Here is a 25,928-nt window from a genome sequence, read left to right as displayed (position 1 = left end):
GTGTATTAAAAGAATCAGTAATAATACTTCAATTTAATGATCTCATCAATGGATAATGGCTCAATAAGGTACAAAACTGAACCGTGTAATTGGCATCTCATTTTAATATAGAAAATAATAATTTGATGTAACAGCTTTATGATTCTATTAAATATATAAATATATAACGAATATACATATATCTTCAGTCGAACAAAAACAACTAATAGAAACGAAATCTAAGAAATATGATACGTGGGGACAACGAGCCGAGACTGAGTGAATGAAAATAGAGAATAATAAAAACCAAAGAGAAATATATAATAATAATCTTTTTTTTCTTTTAAATAAAACAAATAGGTTAATTCATTTTACAAATCCTTTGTTATCATATTTCTCTCGTTAAAATATGCTCTCTTAATACAAAGATTTTTCGATCACATCACCAACGGAAAGAGACAATAATAGAAAATATATTATCCGCTGAATGTGTTTCCGGTTTTTGAAGATTGCACATGTTGTTTGTTTACTTAGCGTCGATGCATTCGGCTGGGTTCTTGGGTGGTGCGAAGCCAGGGGGTAGGGGGATGGCGTTATAGGCCGCGCTGTGCTGGAGGGGCCAGGACAGCTTCTGCTGGGGCCATTGCTGGGGCATTTTGACCCCGTTGGGCTGGACCTGCATGTGGTTGAACCGCGCGAAGAGCTCCTGTTGCTGTTGACTCAGGGTGCCCGCCTGTTCCTGGCGGAGCGGTTGGTTCTTGCCGAAGTTGACGGAGGTTGACATGATGGCTGGGTCCATCTGGGTCCAATCTGAGAACATTGCGTTTCGGATTGTAGCCTGAGCTGATCATATTTAAATATTCTTTAGTCATATAGGCCTATCACAGGATCTTATGAAGCGTTCATACATATATGTTTACATAATTGTGTAACTTCGTTCGCAAACTTAAACCTTAAGCTGTCTGCCCTTTTTGTACTCCAGTGAGCAAGGAACCGATTAACGAATGGCATCGCTCCAAAATCAAATTTTTCGAACGAAATTGTTTCAACCTAAAAAATATCGAATATTCCGAAAACATATTAGCCCTGTCCTACACGCAGCAGTAAAAGACATCGTACCTTTTTTGGTGCCCCCGGTGGGCAACAATCCCGGTTTATGGTAGGGGAGCCCAGGCGGGGATTTCGGGATTTACTAAAGCGCGGCAGATTAATATACAGGTAGATACCTTGTACCCGGTTAAGTACCTTCACAAAACATGAGGCCCATATATACCCCGCCCGATTAGTAAAAAAAATTGACCATCAGAAATTCTCGAGCGCGTCAGATTAAGGTAGGGTGAGTTAATTACATCCTAAAAAGGGTATATTCCACTAATCTGACAATTTAAGAGTGACGTAAAAAAAGGGAAGGGCAACAAGTTGTAAAAAAAAACGTTATCTCGACATTCTGAGCGTAGCTAATTTTTATTTTGAAGGAAATAATTCAAGAATAATGAAAAATATATAATCTGATGATTTCCGCAAGCCAAAATAACAAAAATTCGTCGATAAGTTAAATGCGTGCAGTTGCGTGAAGCCTATATTTCCTTCTCCACGTTACTATTCCTACACTTATTTATTTGCATGCTATTTCCTGAGCTTTTCAATTAATTAAGTTCAATGATTTAAAAAAAAAAAAAAAATTTTGACTTCCCGCTAAGAAAAATTAAAAATTTTAAACAATTCGGGAAGTTATTGGTTTTACCCCGTTTTGCGAAAATCGAGTTTTCATCAGATCTTGACGTTTTAAGGTCATAGGAAGTTAAAACGAATCCGCCTTTGAGCTTGAATAACCTCGTCGATCGCCACCAAGCTGGTCAAAATCGGTTGATTCGTTCGAGAGATATAGTGAACGAAAGAAACCCGAAAAAGTGCTTTTTCGGGATTACTCCGAAATTTGTGGTTCGGTCAATTAAAATTGCAAAATTACTTATGAGGATGATAAAACTGCGTCGCCAACCGCGAGAAAATTGCTTGATCCATTCAAAATTTATTGCGGTTTGAAAATTTCAAAAATAGTGTTCTTTGAAACTTCTGTCAGACGTTCGAGCTGGGAGAGCTCAAAGGATGCAGGGATGGCCTTTAAGGTGAACCGTTTTTCTAATTTTTTTTTGTGAGATCAGGCGAATCCCTCTAGATAATAGGTTTAGAATATAAAGATGAACCATATATATTTTAATCTGACGCGCTTGAGTATTTCAAAATGGCGATTTTTTTTTGCACATTATTAAAATGGCCGCTGACGCGCTCGAGGATGTCCATGCAACAGTTTTTTTTACATATTTAAAAATCTAGAGCCGCTTCCCCTACCGATGTAAAGGTCAGTGGCGTGCATTGCATATATGCAAATAAGCAGTGCATACCCTACCCTCAGGGTCTTAAAGAACCTTCAGATAGGACCATTAAAGTTTTGTAATTAAAAAAACACTAAGTAAAAAATATATGAAAGCGCCATCTAGTAATGAGCGGCCAAACTTCTAGGGCAGTTGTCGCTAGACAGGCGACAGCGCAACCAGCGCGCGCGAGGCGTAGGTATAGCTTATAAAATAAAATTTTCTACTTCGTATTTTAATTTTTAACCGTAAATGCTAAACATTTACCTTTTAAAACACGTAAAAATACCTATATTATCATTGAAATCTCATGTTATCGATTGCAGGGTAAATCAATTATTATGAATCACTCGACATATGACGCCATCTACTGTTGCATAGAAATATCAAATAAAATAAGCACGCCCAAAGAAAGAATCGTTCTGCTAGATGTGTGCGTGCAAGTTAGTAGTGTGTGTCGTGTAATGTTATAATCGTGCGCTTGTACTTACAAGATTAGCATCGGTCTTGTGTGAACAGTTTCATTCATAAATTCTCTATGTATGGGTGTCTATAAGCACTGCTTACGGAAGTGGATAATCAATTACGTGTTTGATTTTTTTATGAAAAGTATTCCAGGAATTATTGGAAAGTGAGAAAGTTAACAATAAATATTGTTTCTATTTATTGTTGACATATCAAAATAAAATAGCGTTCGTACCCATACTTACAAAAAAATTAAAGACATATTTTGACTAATTTCGATTGCAATATTATCATTAGCATATTCAATCGCCATTATTGTTTACCTTCGAACAATGCTCTATGGCGTTGGTGATAAATAAACGGTTAAAGTGCATAAATTCAGCAACTTATAAAAGTTTGAGTAGTGATAGTTTAATGTGTTAACGTTATTTTATAGTTTATTCATTCATTTTATAATGAAAGCATATTCGTGCGGTCTTTGTTTGGGTTCAGTGTGCCTGGAAAAAGTACTTAGAGACAACTTTAATTTCTATCCCTTTATCGTAAAATTAGAAATCATTCGCAAAGGAAGGAGTGTACCAATGTTACAAATATCCCAAAAAAAGGTGATAAAGTATATTTAATAATAAATATTACGAAAACTATTCTTGACTAAGCGGCTTTGTACACACCAATCGATTATTTTGCTTTCCTTTTGTTTTATTGTCCAATATACGTAAAGTTTGAAATTATTAAGGATATTGTGATATTAATAATTTTCATCAAGACGTTGGAAAAAAATATTATCATCTTCAGTGTGCTTAGAAAATGCTGCCGAATGGTGTGTCATAATTTTGTGACGTAAATCAGGGTATGTACTTTTATTCAATTAGCAGTAGATAGACGATAGTATTAAATCAATCAAAAATATAACTTTCGTAAAGTAATTTGATTATAAACCGACATATCTAAAATATAAATTTTACTTTATGTTTGTGCTGAACACCTTGTGCATACCCTGGGTCCAAGGGCTATGCACGCCACTGGTAAAGGTATATATCATCTAACATTTTTTTCTTGTTATCATCTAAGCTTTGCATCCCAATAGGTCTCTACGACGCTCGAGTAAATCCCCATTTACCATCGTGGGCATACTATAAAGAATAGTTTGATATATCATTCTAAAATTGATCCAAACTAAAAAAAAGAGCCGTCACGGGACGCCTGGCAGATGTGTAACATTGAAACTGTTTTATATAAGTTATATGCATAAAAGAACAAATTACAACAGGAATCTTATATAGCGTACTGAGAAGATAAAGCATTACAAATTTGTCCCATAAAATAATTACTATTTACATTTATATTGAAAACAAAAAATATATACAATAATAATACTCAAACTAACTCATCAAGTTAAAAGTTTAACTATAATTTTCAACTTTAAATTAAAAATCTAAGTAATAATTCACGGACCTTAAATTTTTTACTTTAGACCAACATTTTCGTAACTTTCACCAAAGCTACGAAGCTGATTGTACGATTTGCATAGAAGTACAACTCATGAGTTGCAAAAAAAAGTATTATGTTTTTTTTAGAAAAATTTTAAAATGGTCATGTCGAAATTCCTCAAAAAATCTAAAAAAAAATCATACGAGTAACTCCAAAACTATAAAATATCGCGGAACATACATGGGGGTGATTCGGGTACCCCACAACATACCGGACCTAATTTTTTTTTTTTATGACATCAACTGACCGGCCACCATATATACACCATGTTTATCATATATACGCCAACGCCAACAATCAAGTTTACCCTCTCCCATAGACACGTTTCGCATAAAAAACATCGAATATTTATCGAAATTGACGCCCTCTGTCTTACACGCAGCAGTAACAGAAGTCATCTTACCTTGTTGATGCCCCTGGTGCCTTGGCATGGCGAGGCCGAACGTGTTCATGTGACTGAAGCCGGGCGGTGGCAGTCTAGATCTGCGTACGCGCTCCATATTGTCGCTGCAATCATACACATCACAGTTTAGCATACTCATGCCCGTTTCCACTAAACCTAGGAGTCACTTTAATAATAATAATAATTTCTTTATTTCAGGCAAAGTCCATATTAATACTTTTAAAACAACAATTAGTCAACAATATTAATTAGATAACAATATCGAATTAAAAATTAAAAAATTAAATTAATGGGGTGTCTAGTGATTTTTGTGATTTCCGGAGGCGCAATGAATGAATTAATTAATGAATGACCGAACGAACGAATGAATGAATACGAATTTATTGCACACCACAGAGCTAATTCAATAAAGCGACAAGGAAGAAGTTACTATTTGGTGGAATTATCGCTACGTACACATATCTTCCAGGCAACAATCCATACTCGAGTGCACCGGAAACAACTGAATTTTGATGGACTCACCCATTTGAGATAGAGTTGAGCATGACTTCCGTTTCCATCATTTCTGCGAGTGCTTTCTGTGTTTCCTTGAATGGATCAAAGTCAAGGTCATCGTCGCCGTCGCCGGCCGCGCGACCTCCTGCCTCTGCCGCTCTTAAGTTACTCATTCTGTGAAGCGGAATACATGAAATTAACAAAAATAAGTTCTCAATACCAGTCGATACGGCTAGTTTAAAAGCCACAAAAAAAATTATCCCCCGATTATATCCACTAACACATTGTCCTCTTGCCGGAACACGGCACCACGGGAAAGGAGGTTTATTCCCGCTCGACATTACATATATTACGTCACCACATGCTCGGAGATTGGATAAAACTGTGGGAGGATATTATATATTTTTTTCCTTTTCCTGTGGGGAAAATTTTGCCTACTACCAGAATGGAGTTAAAAAGTTAAAGATTTTCGATAATTTTACGGTCCTAAATAATCCTAAAATTATTTTCTTACCTTATAATCTGGATTGAATTTCTACAGATGTATTGTTAGTTGGTTTATATTAGAATATTAAATTTTATTGTCAAGAACATTAGACACATTTCTCACCGACGACGTTGCAGTATTTTGATACAAGAAATCCATTTCCATCCATCCACGGCAGTTTTGTAAAACGAAAATTCTTTGACACTTATGCATATGCATAATATACAACCACAAATGTTCTAAACCGTTGAACCTATCTTGACAAAATTTGGCAACATGGATAACCGATGGAACCGAGAACCATTTCTGCAGACTTTTGTTATTATGCACGACCTAAAAGGTAATCCGGGTGAGGAAATCGCGCATAGAGACCGCTTGCATCTTTGATATGCTTTATCCTAAAAACAAACGGTTCGGGCGAATTTAAATATCCCAAACGAAATGTGGAGCAAAGTCACGAGCAAAACCTTGTTACTTATATTCAATCTAATACCGTATGCGCAGAAACATAGAAACGGTTTTTCTTCTTTATAATTCGATAACTGTGTTTTATTCCTTGAGCTATTTACGCCACTGAAAAGCCGCTTGCTAGATTTTAATGTGTCGGTCCTTATGAGAGCTCTCACCTCTGTTTGTGCTCCATTTCTAACCGTTCCGCGCTCAGCATGCTGTGTGCGTGGGGCATGTGGTCGTGGCGACGCTCTTCACCGCGCGACAGTAACAACCGCATCTGTTGCGCTTTATGGAAGTCAGTGAAGAACTTGTCCATATTTTCCGCCTGATACCGACCTTCGCCCTGCACAGAGTTTTTATTAATTATTTTTCACCTACGCTTCAGAAGAAATATCTAACTTTTAACTTGCATCTAAAAAAATCATAACCTTTGGAATCTGATGGCTGTAAAATAGGTTAATATTGTTCAGATCAAGCAATCAATGTACCTACATACTTAAAAAATAATCAAAGTAAGAACTTTTTTAAACTACCAAAAAATCATTACCAAGGTATGCTGGAATTTTGATAGCTTGGTGTAACCAAAGGTTCTAATCATCTTAAATACAACCATAATTAGTCACAGTTCTATTACTCAAGACAATTTTGCTCGCTTTAAAAATGTACCCTTTTGTGTTTTTGCAATGTAACAGACTTTATTGAAGGATATTTAACCAGATCAATCAAACAGAAAAATCAATAAAACAACCTAAAATTAAAAAAGCTAAACTTACCGCAGACTGTGGTGTGTCGAATCCATTGAGGAGCATTTGTGATTGATTCTGCATGCCCATTTGTTGATTGTGCATCAGGTATCCCATCGCATTCCCCATGGAATTTGCCATAGAACTGCCCATGGAATTTGCCATAGAACTGCCCATGGAATTTCCCATTGAGTTGCCCATGGAATTTCCCATTGAGTTGCCCATGGAATTTCCCATTGAGTTGCCCATGGAATTTCCCATTGAGTTGCCAATCGAATTTCCCATTGAGTTGACCATGGAGTTACCCATTGAACTGCCCATGGAATTTCCCATAGAATTCGCCGACAAACTGTTTGAACCCATCGAATTTGCCATTGTGTTTGCGGAAAGTGAATTTGCAGTAATATTTGACATTGAGTTTGCCGACATTGTGTTACCTAAAGAGCTTGTGCCCATTGAATTGTCTACTCTCATACCGAACGGTGGAAGCATATTGTGATTTGGATGATAATTAGCACCTGAAAAAACACAGGTCACATATACTGTTTTATTCAACAAGAATATTAAGGATAAACTGTAGATTTTTTTGGGGAATTTCGCTGGAAGGGAGCAAGGATGTGTCTGTGACTTTACACAGTGACTTTTTATCGTGATACATTCGTGGCAATTCAGGATGAAAAGCAGTGCGTTTTAACTGTCTCTTGTGGAAAACGATAGCACTACTTTAAGGCAAGCTTTTAGTTTAGAGATTTATGTACAACAGAATTGGCCTCACTAGCGACCTCTTTAGCCTGGAGATATTATATTTTTTATATTAGATTATGATGACACAGTGTCTCAAGGCAATATTCGGAATAGATACAAGAACCAATAAAATATACCGCGGTATAATGTACACCGAATTATTGATTTTGTAACAATGATTTATAATTAGCACATCTGGTCGCCGACGGACAAAAGTCACCGTGTATAATTTTAATTGAAATAAATATAATGAGCTGATATGGCAAAGTATCTTGTCTGAGACTGTTCCTTGTTATAAAGCAGCCACTTATTGATTTTAAGTAAAGAAAAGAAAAAATAGAAAAAAAAAATTGTACAATAATATATAATGTTGTAAAAAATATAGGAACAAATCCTCAAAGCTCATCATTAAGGATAAATAAAATGTTTCAGTGAGACAAGTTTAATCAGTTTTAATAGTAACAATCACATTACCAAAAGTGTATAGAATGTTAGAGTAAAGAAAATAAAGAAAATTAATATGAAGATAGGTGTTCTAAAGATCTTTAGTTTTAGGTTAGTCAACAAGCGATTTTGGTAAAATCCCTTACCTAATAATTCACTAGCAGCAGAGTCAAGTCCTATACTGGAGGTGGGCATATTGTAATGTTTGGGTTCCACCATCACATTATGTTGGCGGGCCATCATTTCGTTCTGTCTGAGAAGCATGTTTGTCCTACTGCGATCCCTTAGTAACATCTCCTTTTGGTCCATGAGACTGTGGTTAATTTGACTAATCTGCCTATCATTGCCTAGATACATTGAATCCCTGTCTAACAACCCGTATCCATTCACTAATGGGCTCTTCATTTGAGGCATGAGATGGTTGTTGTCTACGAGCCCTGCCAGCATCTCTCTATGCCTCTGCATCATCATAACTTCATTATTTGCATCGTTCAATAAATTGTGTGTGTTGTCGTCTTCCAATAAACTGTGATCACTGTTGTTTAACAAATCGTGGTTTTCTAATAGGCTGTGTCTATCTGATTCTAATTCATCAAGGTCATTAGATAAATAACTCTGTGTGTCGTTTTCGAAGACTGAATTGTTCTGCGTTTGAGTGATATTCGTGCTCTGTTCTTCTTCTGTTTTACTCTCGAATGTCTGTGGTTCGCTGGTTTCGTTTGTGATACTATTGCTACTTTTCTGTTTGGATTTGCTATCTGATTTGCTCTTCTTGCTACTCTGTCCATTTGTGTTGCTAGTGTTACTTCTGCTTGGTTTACTGTCGATGTGATTCTCTTTGCTATTTTTCGTTTGAGACTGTGATTGGAGCTGTGTTGGACTGGATGGTGGTTCTGATGTGCCGTTTTCTTGTGACTTAACTGGAACGATATTTTGTTACCTCTAAAACTCGGCGACTATATTTCTTTTAGTTTAGATAATATATCAATCCTCAAGCAATACGAGCCTCGATAACAATAATAATTTTTCGCGGAATTTTACAAATTGTTTCAAAGATTTGTATAATGAAATGTCATTTCTGGGCAACTTTATTTCAGAGCAGGCTATTTTCTTATTCGCATAAACATAATAAATCACTCCTTGTTTTCGATAGGGTTGCAGCTCAATACGAAACTCATAAAAATAGCTAGAATTAATAAAATTTTCTATATTTGGGCAATCTAGAAAATTGTATTAATTCTAGCTATTTTTAAGAAGTTGTAGTAGGGAGGGAAAGCTTAAGTCAACTCTTTTATAACTTGGCATTAAGTTAGAACTCCGGCCTCCCTTTCGGGAAAACTAGTTCGATCCCCAGATTTTCGGAGTAATTTAAGCAATGAAAATATCACTTGCTTTAAAGGTAATGTAATTACATCGCGAGGAAACCTGCGTACCTGAGAGTTCTTGACAACACTCTTTTGAGCTTGTGAAGTCTACTAATCGGCATTAGGCCAGTGTGGCGGACTAAATCCTAAAGTATTCTTATTTCGAGGGAGACAGGTCCTTAAACATAATCTATGTTACCTAAAGAATACTTACCCGTCTGCTGTGGTTTGGGGCTGGACTGTTTTCTGGCGGGGCTTTCTGAGGGTGGTGAGGAACCGAGGCTAGGCCACGCTTCCTTTCCATTACTATTGCTGATTCCGTTACTACTATTTCCATTACTATTGCTACCATTGCCCGAATCTTTCTTTGATCTGCAAGGGGATATTTTCCAGTTAAATAATTGGGCTGATCAATGGAATCAGATGCAGAAGTAAAGAATACACTTCTTCTTCACTTCCATTAAAAAAAAATTTCAACTGCATTATGCATTTTTTTTTTGCATAGAAGCAGATGTTCCTTCACGGAATTTCATGATATACGGTGAACATTAAGCTTAATGTACTTTCATTTATTTAGACTGTAAAGAGTATTCAAAATCAAAATTCATTTTATTCAAAAGCCGATTCTACAGAGAACCCGGGCAGTTGCAAAAAGCAATAGTCCATTTAAGTACATTTTTGAAGGTCTGTTTGGGTCTGTTTGGTGTGGAATAAGCTACTAATTGCACCGTACAGATTCTCCTGTACAGTTTTCGTTGATCATAGCAAGTTAAGCTTAATATTCGTTGTAAATATTCCGTGCTTTTATGAATACTGGGTTTTATGTCTTTGATAAAAACTTAACTATTGTGTTTTTAAGATAAAAATAGAAATTAAGGCCCATAGTTCAATAAAAGCACGATACACAAGCATGTGTGAACATGTGTATGTGTGGCTTTGCTGCAAAAGCTCAATAGTTAGCAGTAGCTTTAATTATGTAAGATAACATTTTTAAATATATTTCCAATCTTAAAATAAAGATAAACTTACTTAGATGTGCTGACTACATTAACTTGAGACGACGTAACCACTGTTGTTGGTATAAAGTTCGATTGATTACCTGAAAACGAATATTGCCCAAAATTCAAAACGGCCCATTTGTGGAGGGATAAGCCCACTTGATATTTGTATGAAAAATTAACTTACCATCTTTAGAACTACTCTTTTCTGCATTCGTACTAGAACTACCTGCAGACCAAAAAAAAAAGGTAATCTTCAAAGATAAAATTAAGCACAGAATTGTTCATATAACAATTAAGAATCAGTCAAGTGAGATGTGTCCCTCATTAAAACTGAAACTTTCCAATACAATATCCAAAAATGCAAGGGTGTACTGGGTGTAAAAAAACGTGTGAGCCGTCACGGGACGCTTGGCAGATGTGAAACATCGAAATTGTTTCTGAAAGATATTGCAGATATTGCATAATGAAAAGAAGCATTACAAAATTTGTTCCAAAAATAAAAATAAATATCACTTAATGGATAACCACTCCTTTTTGTAAGTCGGTTAATAATGACTGTTTTATTACAAAATAATATGCATTTTTATTGTTACAAAAATAACGAAATACAAAAATTCAATCATATATCGTGGCGATGCGTCGCCACGGCCCGTGTTGCCACGCCAAAAATCATGTTTACCCTCCGCTTATAGATGTTTCACATCAAAAATTAAATTTAAATGAGAAATGAATATAGTTTCCAGTAACTTGTATATGAGTTTTTTTCTATCATCGATATACCAATTTGCATCGGTGAACGAGACCTTCAGATCATCTGTTCACCAGGTAAGCACCCCTAACCCGAACCCTGGAAACGTGCTATCGGTTGCCTGATTTCAACGAGGTGGACCCGCTGCACCTACATGCGCCACTCTTTCACCTAATTCAGCATGTGGATCGGTGAACGAGATCTTGGTTATATCTGTTACCTCGGTAAGCCCCCGCTTGTCGAAAGGCCGTCCCGCATCATCAGCATGCCACTCTTACACCTAGTACATCCTAAGGGACTCGGTTTAAGAGACCTTGATTCATCTGTTACCCTGGTAAGTCTCCGCTAGCCTAAGGCGTTAAGCCCTGGTGATTTACCTACGATAGGATGCCTGCTATTCTTCTAGGCCGTCCCGCTGCATCTGCATCCGCCACTGTTGCACCTAGTTCAGCACATGTGTAAAGGTGAAACAGCTCTCTTGTTCATCTGTTACCCTGATAAGCCCTGGTGAAGTGCCATCGGGTGCCTGCTTGTCGACGGGCCGTTCCTCTGCATCAGCATACCACTCTAACACGTATTACGTCCCAACGGCCACTGTTTAAGATACCTTGGTTCATCTGTTACCCTGGTAAACCCCCTGCAGCCCAAGCCTCGGTGACGTGCCATCGGTTGCCTGCTCGTCGACGGGCCGTTCCACTGCATCAGCATACCACTCTAACACGTATTACATACCAACGGCCTCGGTTTAAGAGACCCTGGTACATCTGTTACCCTGGTAAGCCCAAGCCCTGGTGACGTACCATCGGTTGCCTGCTTGTCGTCGGGGCGGTCCCGCTGCATCTGCAACAGTTGCTGGTGCAAGCGCCGCTCGTACACCTGGTGCAACCCGGCATGCATTTCCTCTTTCGTGAAGGACGCCTTCGGATCACCTGCATAAAATTATTTAATTTACAAAAATGGCTGCGCCAAAACTAATGTACATAGGTTACATTATAAATTTATTTTAAATCTCCTGTCACGATGTTTGTCTGCGATGGACTCCTAAACTACTTAACCGATTTTAAATTAAATTGGCACACCGTGAGCGGTCTGGTCCAACTTAAGAGATAGTATAGCTTAGATCTTTAATTATAGTCGCAATTTTATTTTATTGCCAATTATTTGTCTATAATTAATTGACAGTCACATATACTACTCATTTAAGGCTTAGCGATACTGAATTCTTTAAAAAACAAAATAAAACGCAGACGAGGTCGCGGGCAACAGCTAGTTGTATTATAAATGTAACATAATGTATTGTGCTGAATAAATAAACAGCAGTATAGCTGGGGTGTAATGATTCGTTCTATACAATTTTATTTTGTACCAATTAATTAATTGTTGTTGAAGCGGTTATAGTTAAGTAATCAAAATATCACTCGCTTCAAAAGTGTTAGGATTCCACTAATTCCACCAAAGAAGGCCAGCGTGGTGGACTGACTACGGTCTTTAACCCTTCTCAATATGAGAGGAGACAGATGGCCTGAAGTGGGCCAGTAATAGGTTGATATGATGATGACTTAATTATCGAAGTAAGATTTGTAATCTAGATTTGGTCTTATTTTAGTATTAAATTTTTTTGATTTGTAATCTAGATTTGGCCTTATTTTAGTATTAAATTTTTACTGTGGTGCTGTGCTGCGGTGATCTGCTCGACCGTATTAATAGGAAGAGCTCTCTATAAGCGGGTGTTCATGCTTATAGACTGAGATCCAACGATTTATACTTGGGAGAAGGGTATATAGCTTTTATATGTGAAAACTTCGATAGCGCTTTGTAGGATCTGGTGGCGCCATCTACTTAGGTAACATATGCTACATGAAGTTTACATTAGATGGTAACGCCATGTGCTGTAAACTTCATGTATCATATGTTCTCATTCACAATTTACTTTTATTGTACACCAAAGAAAAAAGTAGTTACAGAGATATAAACATAGAGTACAATTTGGTGGCCTTATCGTTACATTGCGATTTCTTCCTGAAGAAAATTCTGTGAAGAAATCGTAAAAGGAAAAAACATAGAACAGAGGTAGGGAGTGCAATAAATAAGATTTAAACATTACACAAATATATAAATAATAATAATAATAATAATATATAACACATATAAATACAAATAAGATATAAACATACATGAAATAACATTACCCATAATTAATGTAACCAACTAAAAATCATATGCAATGTACAGGATAATTTTTTTTTTCAGTGCGGATATTTAATTATGTCATACATGAACCAAATTTATGAACACATATTTATATGTTTTACTTAACGATACATAAATTAACGGTTACAAAAGTTTAGTCCCCGGAAATGATAATTATGCACCCTATAATAGCTCTCAGCTGTTAACTTGCGACCAACGTTCTCGCAGCGGTAATTCCATAAAATAAAGCATAATAATAGCTTAAACAATTACCCATTACTTACATATGCATGCCACACATTACGATGTATTTTTTTTAATCCACTAAAAGTTAGCCCATGACTGCAATCTCACCTGGTGGTAAGTAATTATGCAGCCTAAGATGGTAGTGGGCTATTATTAATTTAGGTAATTACCTATTACGAGTAGCCATGATTTGATTATTTTATGCTCAGCCACGGTAAAAAAAAATAAAAAAAAATTAAGTGGAAATATGTTCTATTACCGATAGCGAATGACCAAAAAAAATATATGCAGCGGTTTCAAAATTATCCTGTATAATGGTACATAAATAATAATAACGTTGAGGCGGTCACAATTCAAACCCGTAACAAAAATAATTGCACTCCTCATAAGCTTAGCGTTGAGGTGTGTATTACTGTCAGTTTACGCGACTTACACCGAGTGATTGTCCAACTTAAAATGTCACTTTTTTTATTCTTTATTGCTTTTATAAGTGAATATAAATAGACAAATGTTGAGAAAAAACACTATTTTTAACACTCATGATATTTTTAAATCTCTTATTATTACGCGAACGCTTATTAGCGAAATACTTCACTTATCCGAGTCGGTTTTTTTTTATAGGCTTCATTTCATTCATTTTGAGAAATAGAAGCGTATTACATTTCACGGTATAATTAGATGTATTTTAATTATTATTTACAAATAATCTCAATTTTATTGTAATGAATGAGATAACGAGGCGTGCACTTTTGGATTTTCCAACTATTTCTAACTCTGTTGGATTACTTGATAATGAATATATATATATACCTAGCTCGTGCAGGTACATGCAGTCGGACTTGGGGCACGGCTGGTTCTTCATAAAGTTGGCGCAGTACTTGGTGGTGCCCAGCGAGCCTTTGAGTACGCGGCCGTCCAGCGTCACATTGTTGACGCCCTGTATTGCCCGCAACGCGTCCGCTGACATCACGTATGTCACGTACGCCGATGCGGATGGACCCTGGGGGAGCAAAACAGAAAATCTCACTTAATATGTTTATGATTGTACGGGAGCTATTGTGATACGCTCGACTGTAACAATACGTAAGGCTTTTTGTGACATAGGTCGTCCGAAAAAGTACTAACGCCACGCTTTTCTTTTTGCTTTAAAGCAGCCGAGATGTAGTTCTGTGTTCGGAAATTTAATTAAAGTATTGAATATATATTTTTTTAATATAAAATAAAATATTTAAAACAAATAATGGTGTTCTCTGAACACTATAAATAATTTATTCCCGTTGGAAATTTTACTTAAAGTAAATTTTTCAAGTTAAACAATTGTTAACTAACAAATTTTTCTCGAACTTCCGTCTTAATTGTAAGTAAAAAAAATGTTTAAATATTAGTTGTAAAAAATGTTCGCTTCGTAGAGCCTTTCTTACATGCATACTTAACAAGATCGTGCCTAAAAAAGTTCATACACTCTCTTGGCACATTTTTTCTAGGCGTCATTCCGGATCAAATGAGCTAACGCACATAACTTTAAGAGCAGTCTATCTCTATTTTGTACCATTTTCAACTTGTCGACTAGACTAGGGGTCTAAGGGGATAAGAGAGGATTACCTATCTTGCGACAGTTTCGCGGTAGGCGTAAATCTTGCGAACGATTAGTTAAACGTGTTGTTATAGTTAAAATCTAAAAAGTAAATAAACTAGTACTATGGATAAAAAAGAAGCGATGATAGCCTAGTTGTACTTCGACTTCACTTTCGGTGGGTCCGAGTCCCAGAACTCACCCGTAACTTTGCAAAGTAGTGCGTTTTAAGCAATTAAAATATCACTTGCCCCAAAGGTGAAGGTGAAAACATAGTTAGGAAATCTGCATGCCTGCGAGTTCTCCATAATGATCTCAAAGGTGTGTGAAGTCCACCAGTCCACACTGGGCCAGCGAGGTGGACTACGACCTTAACCCCTTTTCATTGTGGGAGGAGACCCGTGCCAAGTGGGCAAACAATCACATCATCATTCTATCTGAGTGTTTAGCAATCTTTGTAGTATTAAAACAAACATTAATAAGTTATAAAAAAAGCAATTAATTGTGTTATTACCTGTGTCCCTGCGTATGAAGTACTTTGGTTTATAACTACTTTGTGTATTTTGCCATATTTCCCAAAATACTCTTGTCGTTTTAGAATCTGTAAAGTAACAAATAAAATTAAAAACAAAGTTACTTACAATGATATTATTACCTTATACTTAATTTAATAATATTTTTTGTAACACTTGACATTTGACGAGTAAAAAAATAATCGTAGATTTTTTTATGGGTACTAAGATGACTGTTGAATATTTTTATGTATAATATACAATATACATAAATACTTATAATATACAAATAAACATCCGGACACTGATATTTATGTTCATCACACAAACTTTTTCTAATTGTGAGAATCGAACATTCGACATTTGTATTTTATTTTGACATTGAACACGAATTTTCAATTAATGTTTCTGATTTTATATACTTTTATATGTTTCTGATTATATATATATATATATATATATATTTACTCTAATTATTATAACCGCAATTGTATTGTATTAAAATTGCATGCTTTTAAATTGATTCTGTGTTAATTGCAACCAATGGCTTGTAATATTTGCACGCCAGCTAATGGCAATACACTGTGACTTCGCAATTGATATTGAAATTACATCTGATCTATCTATCTGAACCCACAGCCTTTGACTCGGAAAGCATAGTCGCTGCCCACTGGACTTATAATTTATTTTATTTATTTATTTATTTATTTATTTATCATAGGTAAGTAAAGTAACGTAAATAATTATACAAACAAATGCGTACCTCACAACTTATATTGGTGTGTATGCAATAACTCACCTCTGGGTCGGCGAGACGAACGGGCAGCCCTACGACGAAAACGAGGTTGTTCTGGACAACGCGTACGTTCGCAAGCGCGCGACGGGACTCCAAGGTCTTGTTGCGACGCTTTTGCTCGCGGGCCTTCTTCTCCGTCTTTATTGCGGCCACCTGCGAGAAATTGAACCTATCTGAGACATTGTGGACCGGTTTCATGAGCTACCCAACCTTCGGTGACGCTGCAGTGTTTAAAAGCACCAAAAAAAATCCCTCTGCTATTTACTCTCTAATCTCTGCTAATCTTTTTTTTGATGCCACTCCGACTAGCGAAGTTTGGCAGTCAGCTTATTAAGTTCTTGTCTATTTTTCGTAAGGCGAAATAATTTATTAATTGTTAGACCATGGAATGGATTTAGAATGCAGAGTAAAATACCCAGGTGTATATTTCAAATACTTTTTATAATAAAAAAACTAGCTGTCCCGGCGAACTTCGTACTGCCAAACAATTTTTTTTTATAAATACAATATTTTAATACTTTTTAGTTTTTATCCTGACTAAGAATGATCCAAATAATCAAATATCATAGAAATTGGTCCAGCCGTTCTTGAGTTATAAATGGTGTAACTAACACAACTTTCTTTTATGTATATAGATAACTAGCTGTCCCGGCGAATTTCGTACCGCGGATAATTCTTTTTAATGAATGTTATATTTTAATAGTTATTATCCTATTCCGGTCTAAGAGGAATCAAAAAAATCAAATTTCATAAAAATTGGTCGAGCCGTTCTTCAGTTATAAATGGTGTATCTAACACAACTTTCTTTTACATATATAGATGTTACTATCTTAACTAGATAAACAATGTCAGGCAACGATGCGTAACCTCGTCTTATACGCCTGCAGGCATATAGGGTAGTTACGTGTCTGTCTGTCAGTCTAAAAACTTATTTAAAACATATGAAACGTTACAATTTTACACCGTTATCAACATCACAAGGTCTTGAGTGTTGAGGTTTTTAGTACCAGTTTGAATAAATAGGTGATGATCATTTCTACGGCGCACTTGCAAATTATGTAACAATCTCCCATATGATGTGTTTCCTCAAAAATACAATCTAAGGTTATTCAAGGATATATATTCCTTAAGCCGGCAACGCATCGGTGACTGCTCTGGTGCTGCAGATGTTTATGGGCGGTTATCACTTAGCATCGAGTGACCCACTTGCACGTTTGCCCGCTATTAATATTTTTTTTTTTAAAACAGAGTCTTGTAAACCCCGCGTAGTTGGAAAATCTCTCCGGAGATGGACAACCTTAAAAGAGTTCCTAAAGTTCACGCTTACCTGCTCTTGACTGAGAGGAGTGAAGTCTGCCGGGTTCTCCGGGTAGGCCTTCCGACACGCTGGACAGAGGCCGTTCTCGCCCTCCCGAATACGATTCCAGCAAAACCTGCATATCTGGAGATAGGTTTAAATTAAATTTTCAACAAGTTCAACTCCATACGGTTTAAATAGTAGTAGAGGGATTATTTGTACGCAGCTCGATCCGGAAAGTACTACCGCCATGCTCATTTCTGCTTTAAAGCAGCATTGCTTTAAGCAGCGTCACTGTGTCTGTAGTTACCGGTGTAATTAAAGGCATATAGGCCCTAGGCAGTGGCGTGCAATGGGTTTCCTACCAGGGTATGCATACACCAGGAAAATTGCATAAAACGGCACAAATTCTCCTCCTATTCGAGTTATATATCAATGTTAGGGTATGCAGTGCTTTTCTGCATGTATGGAGTGTACGCCGCTGGCCCTAGGGGTACACCTACGCCTCAGATTAATGGAAACAGGGCGGCAGTTTGCAGGACGTGTCCCTCGTGTACGCTGTTAAGTGTTGCTCTGTTTATGAGGATGGGTTTCCACTTACCATCAGGTGGGCCATGTAGGTTAGTCAAAAAAAAAACACGTTGACTTTTGTTCGTCGAAAAATAGTGACCGATTTAATCTGTCTACTCTACCGTTCATTGGTAAAAAAAAAATATTAAGAAAATTAAATTAATAGTTTGGTATACAAGAAGCATCCTTTTTCGAGTGTCAGCGGCGCGGTGATAAAAAGATATTCGAATAACTTAATTTGATCTACTGCTTCCGAATTTTTAAATGCAGAAATTCATGTTACAATTTTTTTTTACTACACATACAAAACTTTTACCCCCTCATTAATATCAGAGGTGTAGCGTTAAAGTAGCTACGCAGTTTTAAGTCACGCTCTGACATTTAAAAGATGCCGTAAGTTGAACTGGGATCAAGAAATAACTACAAAGTTTTTATAAAAAAAAAAAAAAAAAATGTTTCGACAACAATACCATCAGCTGTGTTTTCATTTATAACCAAATTATATTGCAACAAAAAATAAAAGGCTTTGAAATTTTAAATATAATCTTAAATAATATAAATATATTATTTAATAGTATATTGTGCAACAAGTGCGACAAGTTGTCGATTGCCCACGAAAGCGAAGTTGAACGCACGAGAGAAGCGAGTGCGGTCACTCGCTTGAGTGGGTTATCGACAACGTCGCACTAGTCGCACATACTATTTTGTATTACTCATGCGGGGAAAGTTTTTAAACTAATTTTTTTAATTTAATTACAATTTTATTTATTAAATTAAACTGTCAGACGCGTCAACCTCAATTCAGTTTTAATATGTCGATTTTTTTTTTTCTGTTATTATTTTTTTTTTTTTAGCAATTTTATCTAAATTTGCGTGTGCCAAGAATAATTTATGTGCGACAAATAAACTTGTCGCACTCAAATAACAGTTTTATTTATGAAAAATCTCACGCGTAATTTTAAAATGGGCAAACGGTTCTTTTTCAACCGCAACAGCGAGCGTCAAGATACTACTTTCCCCGCATGAGTAATACAAAATAATATATTTATATTATTTTCATCACACTTGCTAGTAACGAGAACCTTATGACATCGAGATAAGGCTTATAATCTACGATATTAGACACGCGTGTTTTATTTTAACATTACCGTACTTGTGCTTTATTTATGACGACCCGATTAAGTTTAGTTTTCACCTCACTTAAATGTTGTTGAATTTTAATAATATACATAAATACTCATAAAATACAAATAAACAATCAGACACGGAAAAACATTCATGTTTATCGCACAAACATTTTCAAGAAGTGGGAATCGAACCCTTGCCTTGGTCTCAGAAATCAGGGTCGCTGCCCACTGCGCCAACCGGCCTTCAAAATTCTAGAGTGTTTCCATTGCTCCTTAAGGATATAGTGTTTTGATAATATAAAATATCTCACTTGATAGCCACATGTGCACGGGTAGAAATGGAGATCGTCTACCTCCAAGGGTTCCATACAAAGGGGACATTCCACCTGAAATCAAAATATTAATGTCAAAAAATAAATCCAGGATGGATCGTTTGGTCGTGCATATAGGGTATGACCAGAGTATGCACTAGGCAGGCAAATTAAATAAAACAAAAAAGTCTCCAGTATGAGTTATAAAAAACTTAAGGGTTAGCAAAGTTATACAAAGCCTACCATTAGTTTTTTGTAACTAGTAATCGAGATGTTCTCTATTTTATATCATCTGCCCCTTAAGGCATATTATTGTCCATTTTTTTGGGTACCATACATAAACACTTTATTGCCCAAAGTTGTAACAAAACAGATGAGTAGACCTTCCCTCGTCTTTTTTGATTACTCAAACATTCCCAACGTGCCTGATGGTTAAGCCTTACGCAATATGAATAACTTTTAAATATTAATCTGGTGCTATCCAATTATGTGTTAAGGTTAAACGGTTGACAACCTGAATAAAGTATTACAGACCAAGAAATATATATGAGGTGGCACTTTTTTTTTTATTCGACTAAAAGTTAGCCCTTGACTGGTAATCTCACTTATGAAAATTAAGCTTAATTTGCTATACTCCGCGAACAGCAGCAGAATCTGTATGGTGTAATTTATAATTACTTCAATCTGTATACTCCACAACAAACAGATCCTCAGCAATAGGGTACATTGCGCACGCTTCGCTCCGAAACCGGAGCATCCTCAGGAGATGTTGACTTTACAATGAATAATTGTTAAAGTTGTTAATTGTTTGTTGTTATTGTTGCTGTTTGATGTGGAGTATACTGATTAAAGTAATTATAAATTACACCATACAGATTCTGCTGCTGTTCGCCGAGTATAGCAAATTAAGCTTAATTTTCATAATGTATAATGGATATCCGCAAAGTAACGCCTGCTTCTATCCAATATATTGTAATCTCACCTCGTAAGTAACCTGTTAAGGAGTTTGGTAGTCATTTCTCTAATAGGTTTCTATGCGCCATCGCACCGGAACACTGAATAACTTAGCGGCACGTCTTTGTCGGTAGGGTGGTAAATAGCCACGGCGAAAGCCTCCAACCAGACCAGACCAGAGAAAATTCAGTTATTATACATTTCCGTATTGCGCCTGCCGGGAATCGAACCAGGGACCTCCTACTTAAATACACAGCGCTCACCATTGCGCCAGAGAGGTCGCCAAAAATGACATGTGTTATCAGACTAACAGTGGTGTGCATACAGGGAAAGCATTAAACAAGCAAATGATATAAATTGGTGAAACCAATTCCAGTTATATAAACCTACGGGTAAACTTTTTAATAAATAAAACTGGAGATTTTAATATCATCCTGTCCATTTGCAATGTTTGCATGCACACAAACATTGCATTGAAATCATCTCAGTAGTTTTTCAGGAAAGGGTAATTCCATTCTTACAACATTCCCTTTGCACTGATATCCATTGTTTCATCTAACTTTATCCAGCCGATCCCATGCGTACACAAACAGGATCAACGGATTGCATGCCCAACAATCCACTGGGCAATATCAACATAGAAAGATCATTGTAGAATAATGGCCGATCTGGATTATGAAATTTTTTACAGTATATATCTATTATAGTCAGTATAAATAAGTACTAACGTTTTTTTCATAATGTAATTAGAATTTATGTTACAAAACATGCAGTTATGTTATCCGCTTAAGATTTTCAAAAAATGGTACTAAAATCTTTTCAAATTATTTAAATTACATAAAAATAAATAAAAAACAGTAAAACTGTCAGTCTTCTATGATCCTGACTATTATTATCTTTGTATAACAAAAATAAAAAGATTTCCTTGAATGTACTTACCTAAACAAGGGAGTCGCAAAATCTTAAAGAGTTTAGAAGTTTGGTTTACCTGCTCTTCCCCACTCTGATTCAGCACTGACATCCTAGCCCTTAGAGCTAATTGTTCTGTACTTTTCAGGAAATACGAAACAAATACCGCCACACCCTCAACCTGGAAGTAATTTTATACTTGTTATAGTGTCATTTTCATCATTTCAGCCAGAGGACTTCAACTGCCTGTCTTTTGTAGGGATTTCAACATGCTATGGTTTAATGAGAGAGAAAAATGGAATCAAGATATACCAGAACATTGAGAATAAAAAACACTAATATATGAGGTATACAATGGAAAACTAATATAGTCCAGTATAATTTGATTAAGATGACATAATGTAGAAACAAACAAATTAATAGCAAGAATTTGAAAATAAATTAATGATTAGGATTGATATAATGTTTTCTTCTGTTTTCATATAGTATTTTAATGGTCTCTGTTTAGAAAGGCATAGTTTCCTAAACAAAAAAAAAACACCATCTTAAGGCAAAATAAAATAGTTCCAGAAAACAGCTTTGGAAATGTACTACTAGAATGTGTGGTATTTGATGAGATGAGATGTTTGCAATCATTGCATCTCCAATAAATTATGTAATGTGATATTAGAAAGGCATCTGATACATAGCAGAGGTCAGCATTTGCTGTTTTTTTCACATACCTACTAGGTGAAATCAAGTATTAGTAGTAAGATAAAATGACAAACTCAACTGTCCTCTAATGCCTAACAAATAATGTTTTGTATGCAAACAAACTGTGTTCTTTTATTATTTTGGTTTATATTTTAAAAAATTATGTTATTTGATGATATAGCTTACGTTTCATAATGTTTGATACAACCTCTGATGATTGTGTTTTGAAAGTAGTTTAAGAATTGAAGTTACTATCAATATTATACACTTATCCCTAAGGTTATAAGGGAATTAATGTCAGACAGAACTTTAGCAATGTTTGGCCAGATTTAGCTGGTTATACAATTAAATTAGAAGTAGATATTTCTGATAATTATCTAATATTATAGTTAGTTGTCTACGGCTAAATACCCAAATGCCATCTAAGTTAAAATATTAAGCATCTGTTTGTGATATGAGCAAAACACTAAATTATTAAATAAAACACAGTTAAATATAAAAACACCATTAGAATTAAGACACACAAGTTTTCCTCCATAAAATTTAGTTTAATAATATTCCCATACTTTCTTTGTTCTCTTTTGTCCCTATACTGCCCAGTCTTAAGTGCACTTTATAGTTTCTAATTAGATAAAATCCCTAAATTGGTTTCAAATTACAGTCACTATCTTAAGAATCATTTAACTGTTTACAGATAAAACTTATAACCGCTATACAAAATGTATTCATCAACCTTTCAAATCAATTTTGAATAAAAATTATACCAATTTTGTTTAAAATTGGTGATTTGATAATGAAAGCGAATAATATATCAAGCAATTATTCTAGAGCATGAGGAAAGTTGCTTTTCTTTTTATTCACTTTACAGATGTGGATTATCAAAGTGATTATCCTAATTGTGATTATTTATATATTTTAGAGCACTAACAACATGCATATTAACCGTTTTTTAAACATAGCACACACCCAAAAACATGGACTGATATGCACGTCAATGACGAGTACACATAGCATTGAAAGCGTCATGTAAACTTAATTTGCAAAAAAAATTACACAAAATTTAACTAACCAGTTCGGTGAGTTTTTTTCTAAAAGCTGTTTTGTGCTGATGAGATTGTCATATTTGTTAGTGCAAAAATACCTTAATGGCTTTAGTTTTAAGTTTATGAATGTGGTTATCACCATCATCTCACTACAGTGTAATTCTTATGTACGCATCAAAAGTGCTACCTATATGGCATGAGGTAATGGGCCTACTTGTATAAAGATATTTTTGACTTTGACTTTATGGTTTTTTGCAATATACAAACATGTTTTGTCATTTACAGTTGTAAAAAAACAATAATAGAAAATTTCCATATTTGTATCTTATCTATAGCTACAAACTGAATATTTATGTTTATTATTTGAATTTATTTTTTTAAAAGTGCTACAACTTTTCAAAAAATCAAAATTTGAAAGTAGTTTATGAATTTAAGTTACTTTTCAATATAAGAGACTTTTTATGCACATATCTAAGGTTCTATGGGAACTTGAAATTCAATATTTAAATAATATTGTCCACAGCTTTTTCCAGCTATGAAGGAATTCATATTTTAGCACATATTTAAAGTATTTGCCAAACCTTATTTGTTTATTTGCTTTCAAAAACAATTAGCAAACTTTCTGTCACATAATTTCAAAAGGTTCTAAACATCTGTTTCATATCAATTACAAGTACTAATAGAAAATGTGTCTGTTTAGCTCTTTCCTAGTTGGAAACCTTTATCTTGCACAATAAGGCATTGCATACATAATGTTGTGTAAACATCAAGAATTCTCTTGTATTAATTTTATTTTGTAACAGTAAAATGAAGCTAGCCAATATTTTATATTGGAGTTTTTAGTAGAGTTGAAACATTTAGATATTAAATGAAACTTGATATAATAGTGATGAAATAAAAAAACAATATAATTATATTGTATTGTTTTGACTACAAGACCATAACTATATATTGTTTCTTAATATTTTCAATTTAGCTGTATAAGTTACATCTCTTATTAGTATTGTTTTTAAGTTTGAAGATAAGTAAATAGTAGTATCTTGGAATACCAGATAATGGTTTTAGAAAAGAATCAAGCAATAAATCAAGGGTATTGATATTTTTATAGCATGTCTTTTGTTTTGTGATGAATCACAAATATTGTTTCTCTGAACAATAACTTAGGTACATTAAAGCTTAAACTGTCTTAGCTCTAAGCAATAGTTGTGACTATTGCATACAGAAAAAAAAAGAAATACAAGGATGAAAATATTTACAACAAAGAGTTATTGTCAAATTGGCTGGAGTTCTTTAGTCTCTATTATAACTTGAGAGCAACTGTGACTCAACCAAGGTTTGACAAGTTCATAATTTGTCATTTTATTGTGGAAAAAACAAGTCAATCCACCATCAATTCTTAGAGTCTGCAAATATTGTGAAAACATTCAATCACTGATAGAAACATCAAAATAACACTATAGAGCACTCTACCGTTTACGTAGCGTTTTACATATGTACCTACTACTACGTTAAAAGTACATAGGCCAGCTGCCATCCGAAGAATATGTGGCATTAGTCAAACTTTCATTTCGTACAAGGATGCACTAAAAATAATTATAAACACTCGAGGCACAACATATTACATCTAGAAACCTGTACACTTTAATATCGTCGACTGATTCCATTTTTGGAGAAAATAAATCGATGTTTACCTTACGTCTTCTCTCAATGCAAATCTTTTTCTCTTGCAGAATCTAGACTGCTAACCCTTCCGCTAGAGACGAAGATGAATCCTCTACAATGGGCCTACAATGCTGATCACGATTCAATTTAAATTAAAATGCAAAGCTGAAATAAATACAACTGTCTCGAAGATAATTTCTGCGAGTTACTATACATTTGTTTTATGAAATGGCCTAATCTTTTACAAGATTCCGTTCTGTGATTCCATAGACAAGTCCATTTTACTTTTAATTTCGAAAACTGAATGAGTCGTTTTCCATTTTGGGTGAAGTGTGAAAATATTTTTTTCATAAGGTTAGGTTGATAATTTTAAATTTATAATGAATTTTATTAATGCATTTGATTATAATATTTACGTTATTATTTGAGGTAATATTTATTTACACCATATTGCAACGGTGTAGTCTGTGCTGAATATTAAAATTTAAATAATGGCAACTCCAAATGTATAGCAGATAAATTATACAGTAAAGCTGCAAATGCACTAGCAGTTTATTCTAGTTTCCTAATGTTTGTATACTTTTTGGTCGAAAAGCACAGAGTGCATACCATCTTAGTCTGACAGACAACAAGAGTTTGGTCAACAGATTAAAATCACTTTTGAAAACATAAATGACGTTCAACGTAACTTGACGTTTGAGTTATTGGTAGCATTAATTCCTTTAGTCGCCATGTTGTTTGTTGTCGCTATTTCTGTGTTTTTTGCCATAATAACTTATTGAGTGCTAAATTGCTGAAACTAGAAGTCAGCTAAAAGACTTTAATTTTTAACTATTTTCTGAAATAGAAAATGCTG

The 25,928-nt window shown here is 35.1% G+C and overlaps 1 protein-coding gene across 1 annotated transcript; it reads right to left on the bottom strand.

Annotated features, from left to right (window-relative positions):
• Positions 1 to 18: 18 nt before the first annotated feature.
• Positions 19 to 25,354, bottom strand: LOC120634468 (GATA zinc finger domain-containing protein 11). The gene is made up of 17 exons (XM_039905079.1): positions 25,102 to 25,354; positions 21,754 to 21,855; positions 19,812 to 19,886; positions 17,834 to 17,947; positions 16,510 to 16,659; positions 15,713 to 15,799; positions 14,436 to 14,625; positions 11,990 to 12,118; positions 10,626 to 10,667; positions 10,470 to 10,539; positions 9,655 to 9,812; positions 8,223 to 8,996; positions 6,919 to 7,406; positions 6,319 to 6,488; positions 5,233 to 5,379; positions 4,711 to 4,814; positions 19 to 789 (listed from the first exon to the last, which is right to left on the bottom strand). The coding sequence occupies exons 2-17, from the start codon at positions 21,784 to 21,786 to the stop codon at positions 506 to 508; spliced, it is 3,015 nt and encodes a 1,004-aa protein (XP_039761013.1). The 5' UTR covers positions 21,787 to 21,855; positions 25,102 to 25,354; the 3' UTR covers positions 19 to 505.
• Positions 25,355 to 25,928: the final 574 nt, after the last annotated feature.

The sequence above is a fragment of the Pararge aegeria genome, chromosome 24, assembly GCF_905163445.1.
Source record: "Pararge aegeria chromosome 24, ilParAegt1.1, whole genome shotgun sequence".
Lineage (NCBI taxonomy): Eukaryota > Metazoa > Arthropoda > Insecta > Lepidoptera > Nymphalidae > Pararge > Pararge aegeria.
This window is presented reverse-complemented; position numbering and strand designations above follow the sequence as displayed.

Bases quoted from the DNA above. Each gene is read 5' to 3' on its own strand.
- LOC120634468 (XM_039905079.1), bottom strand. From the start codon at position 21,786: ATGTCAGTGCTGAATCAGAGTGGGGAAGAGCAG. The intron at 14,626-15,712 runs GTAATAACACAA...TTGCTCCCCCAG, and splicing joins CTTCATACGCAGGGACACAG to GGTCCATCCGCATCGGCGTA. The intron at 8,997-9,654 runs GTAAGTATTCTT...ATATCGTTCCAG, and splicing joins CCCCAAACCACAGCAGACGG to TTAAGTCACAAGAAAACGGC.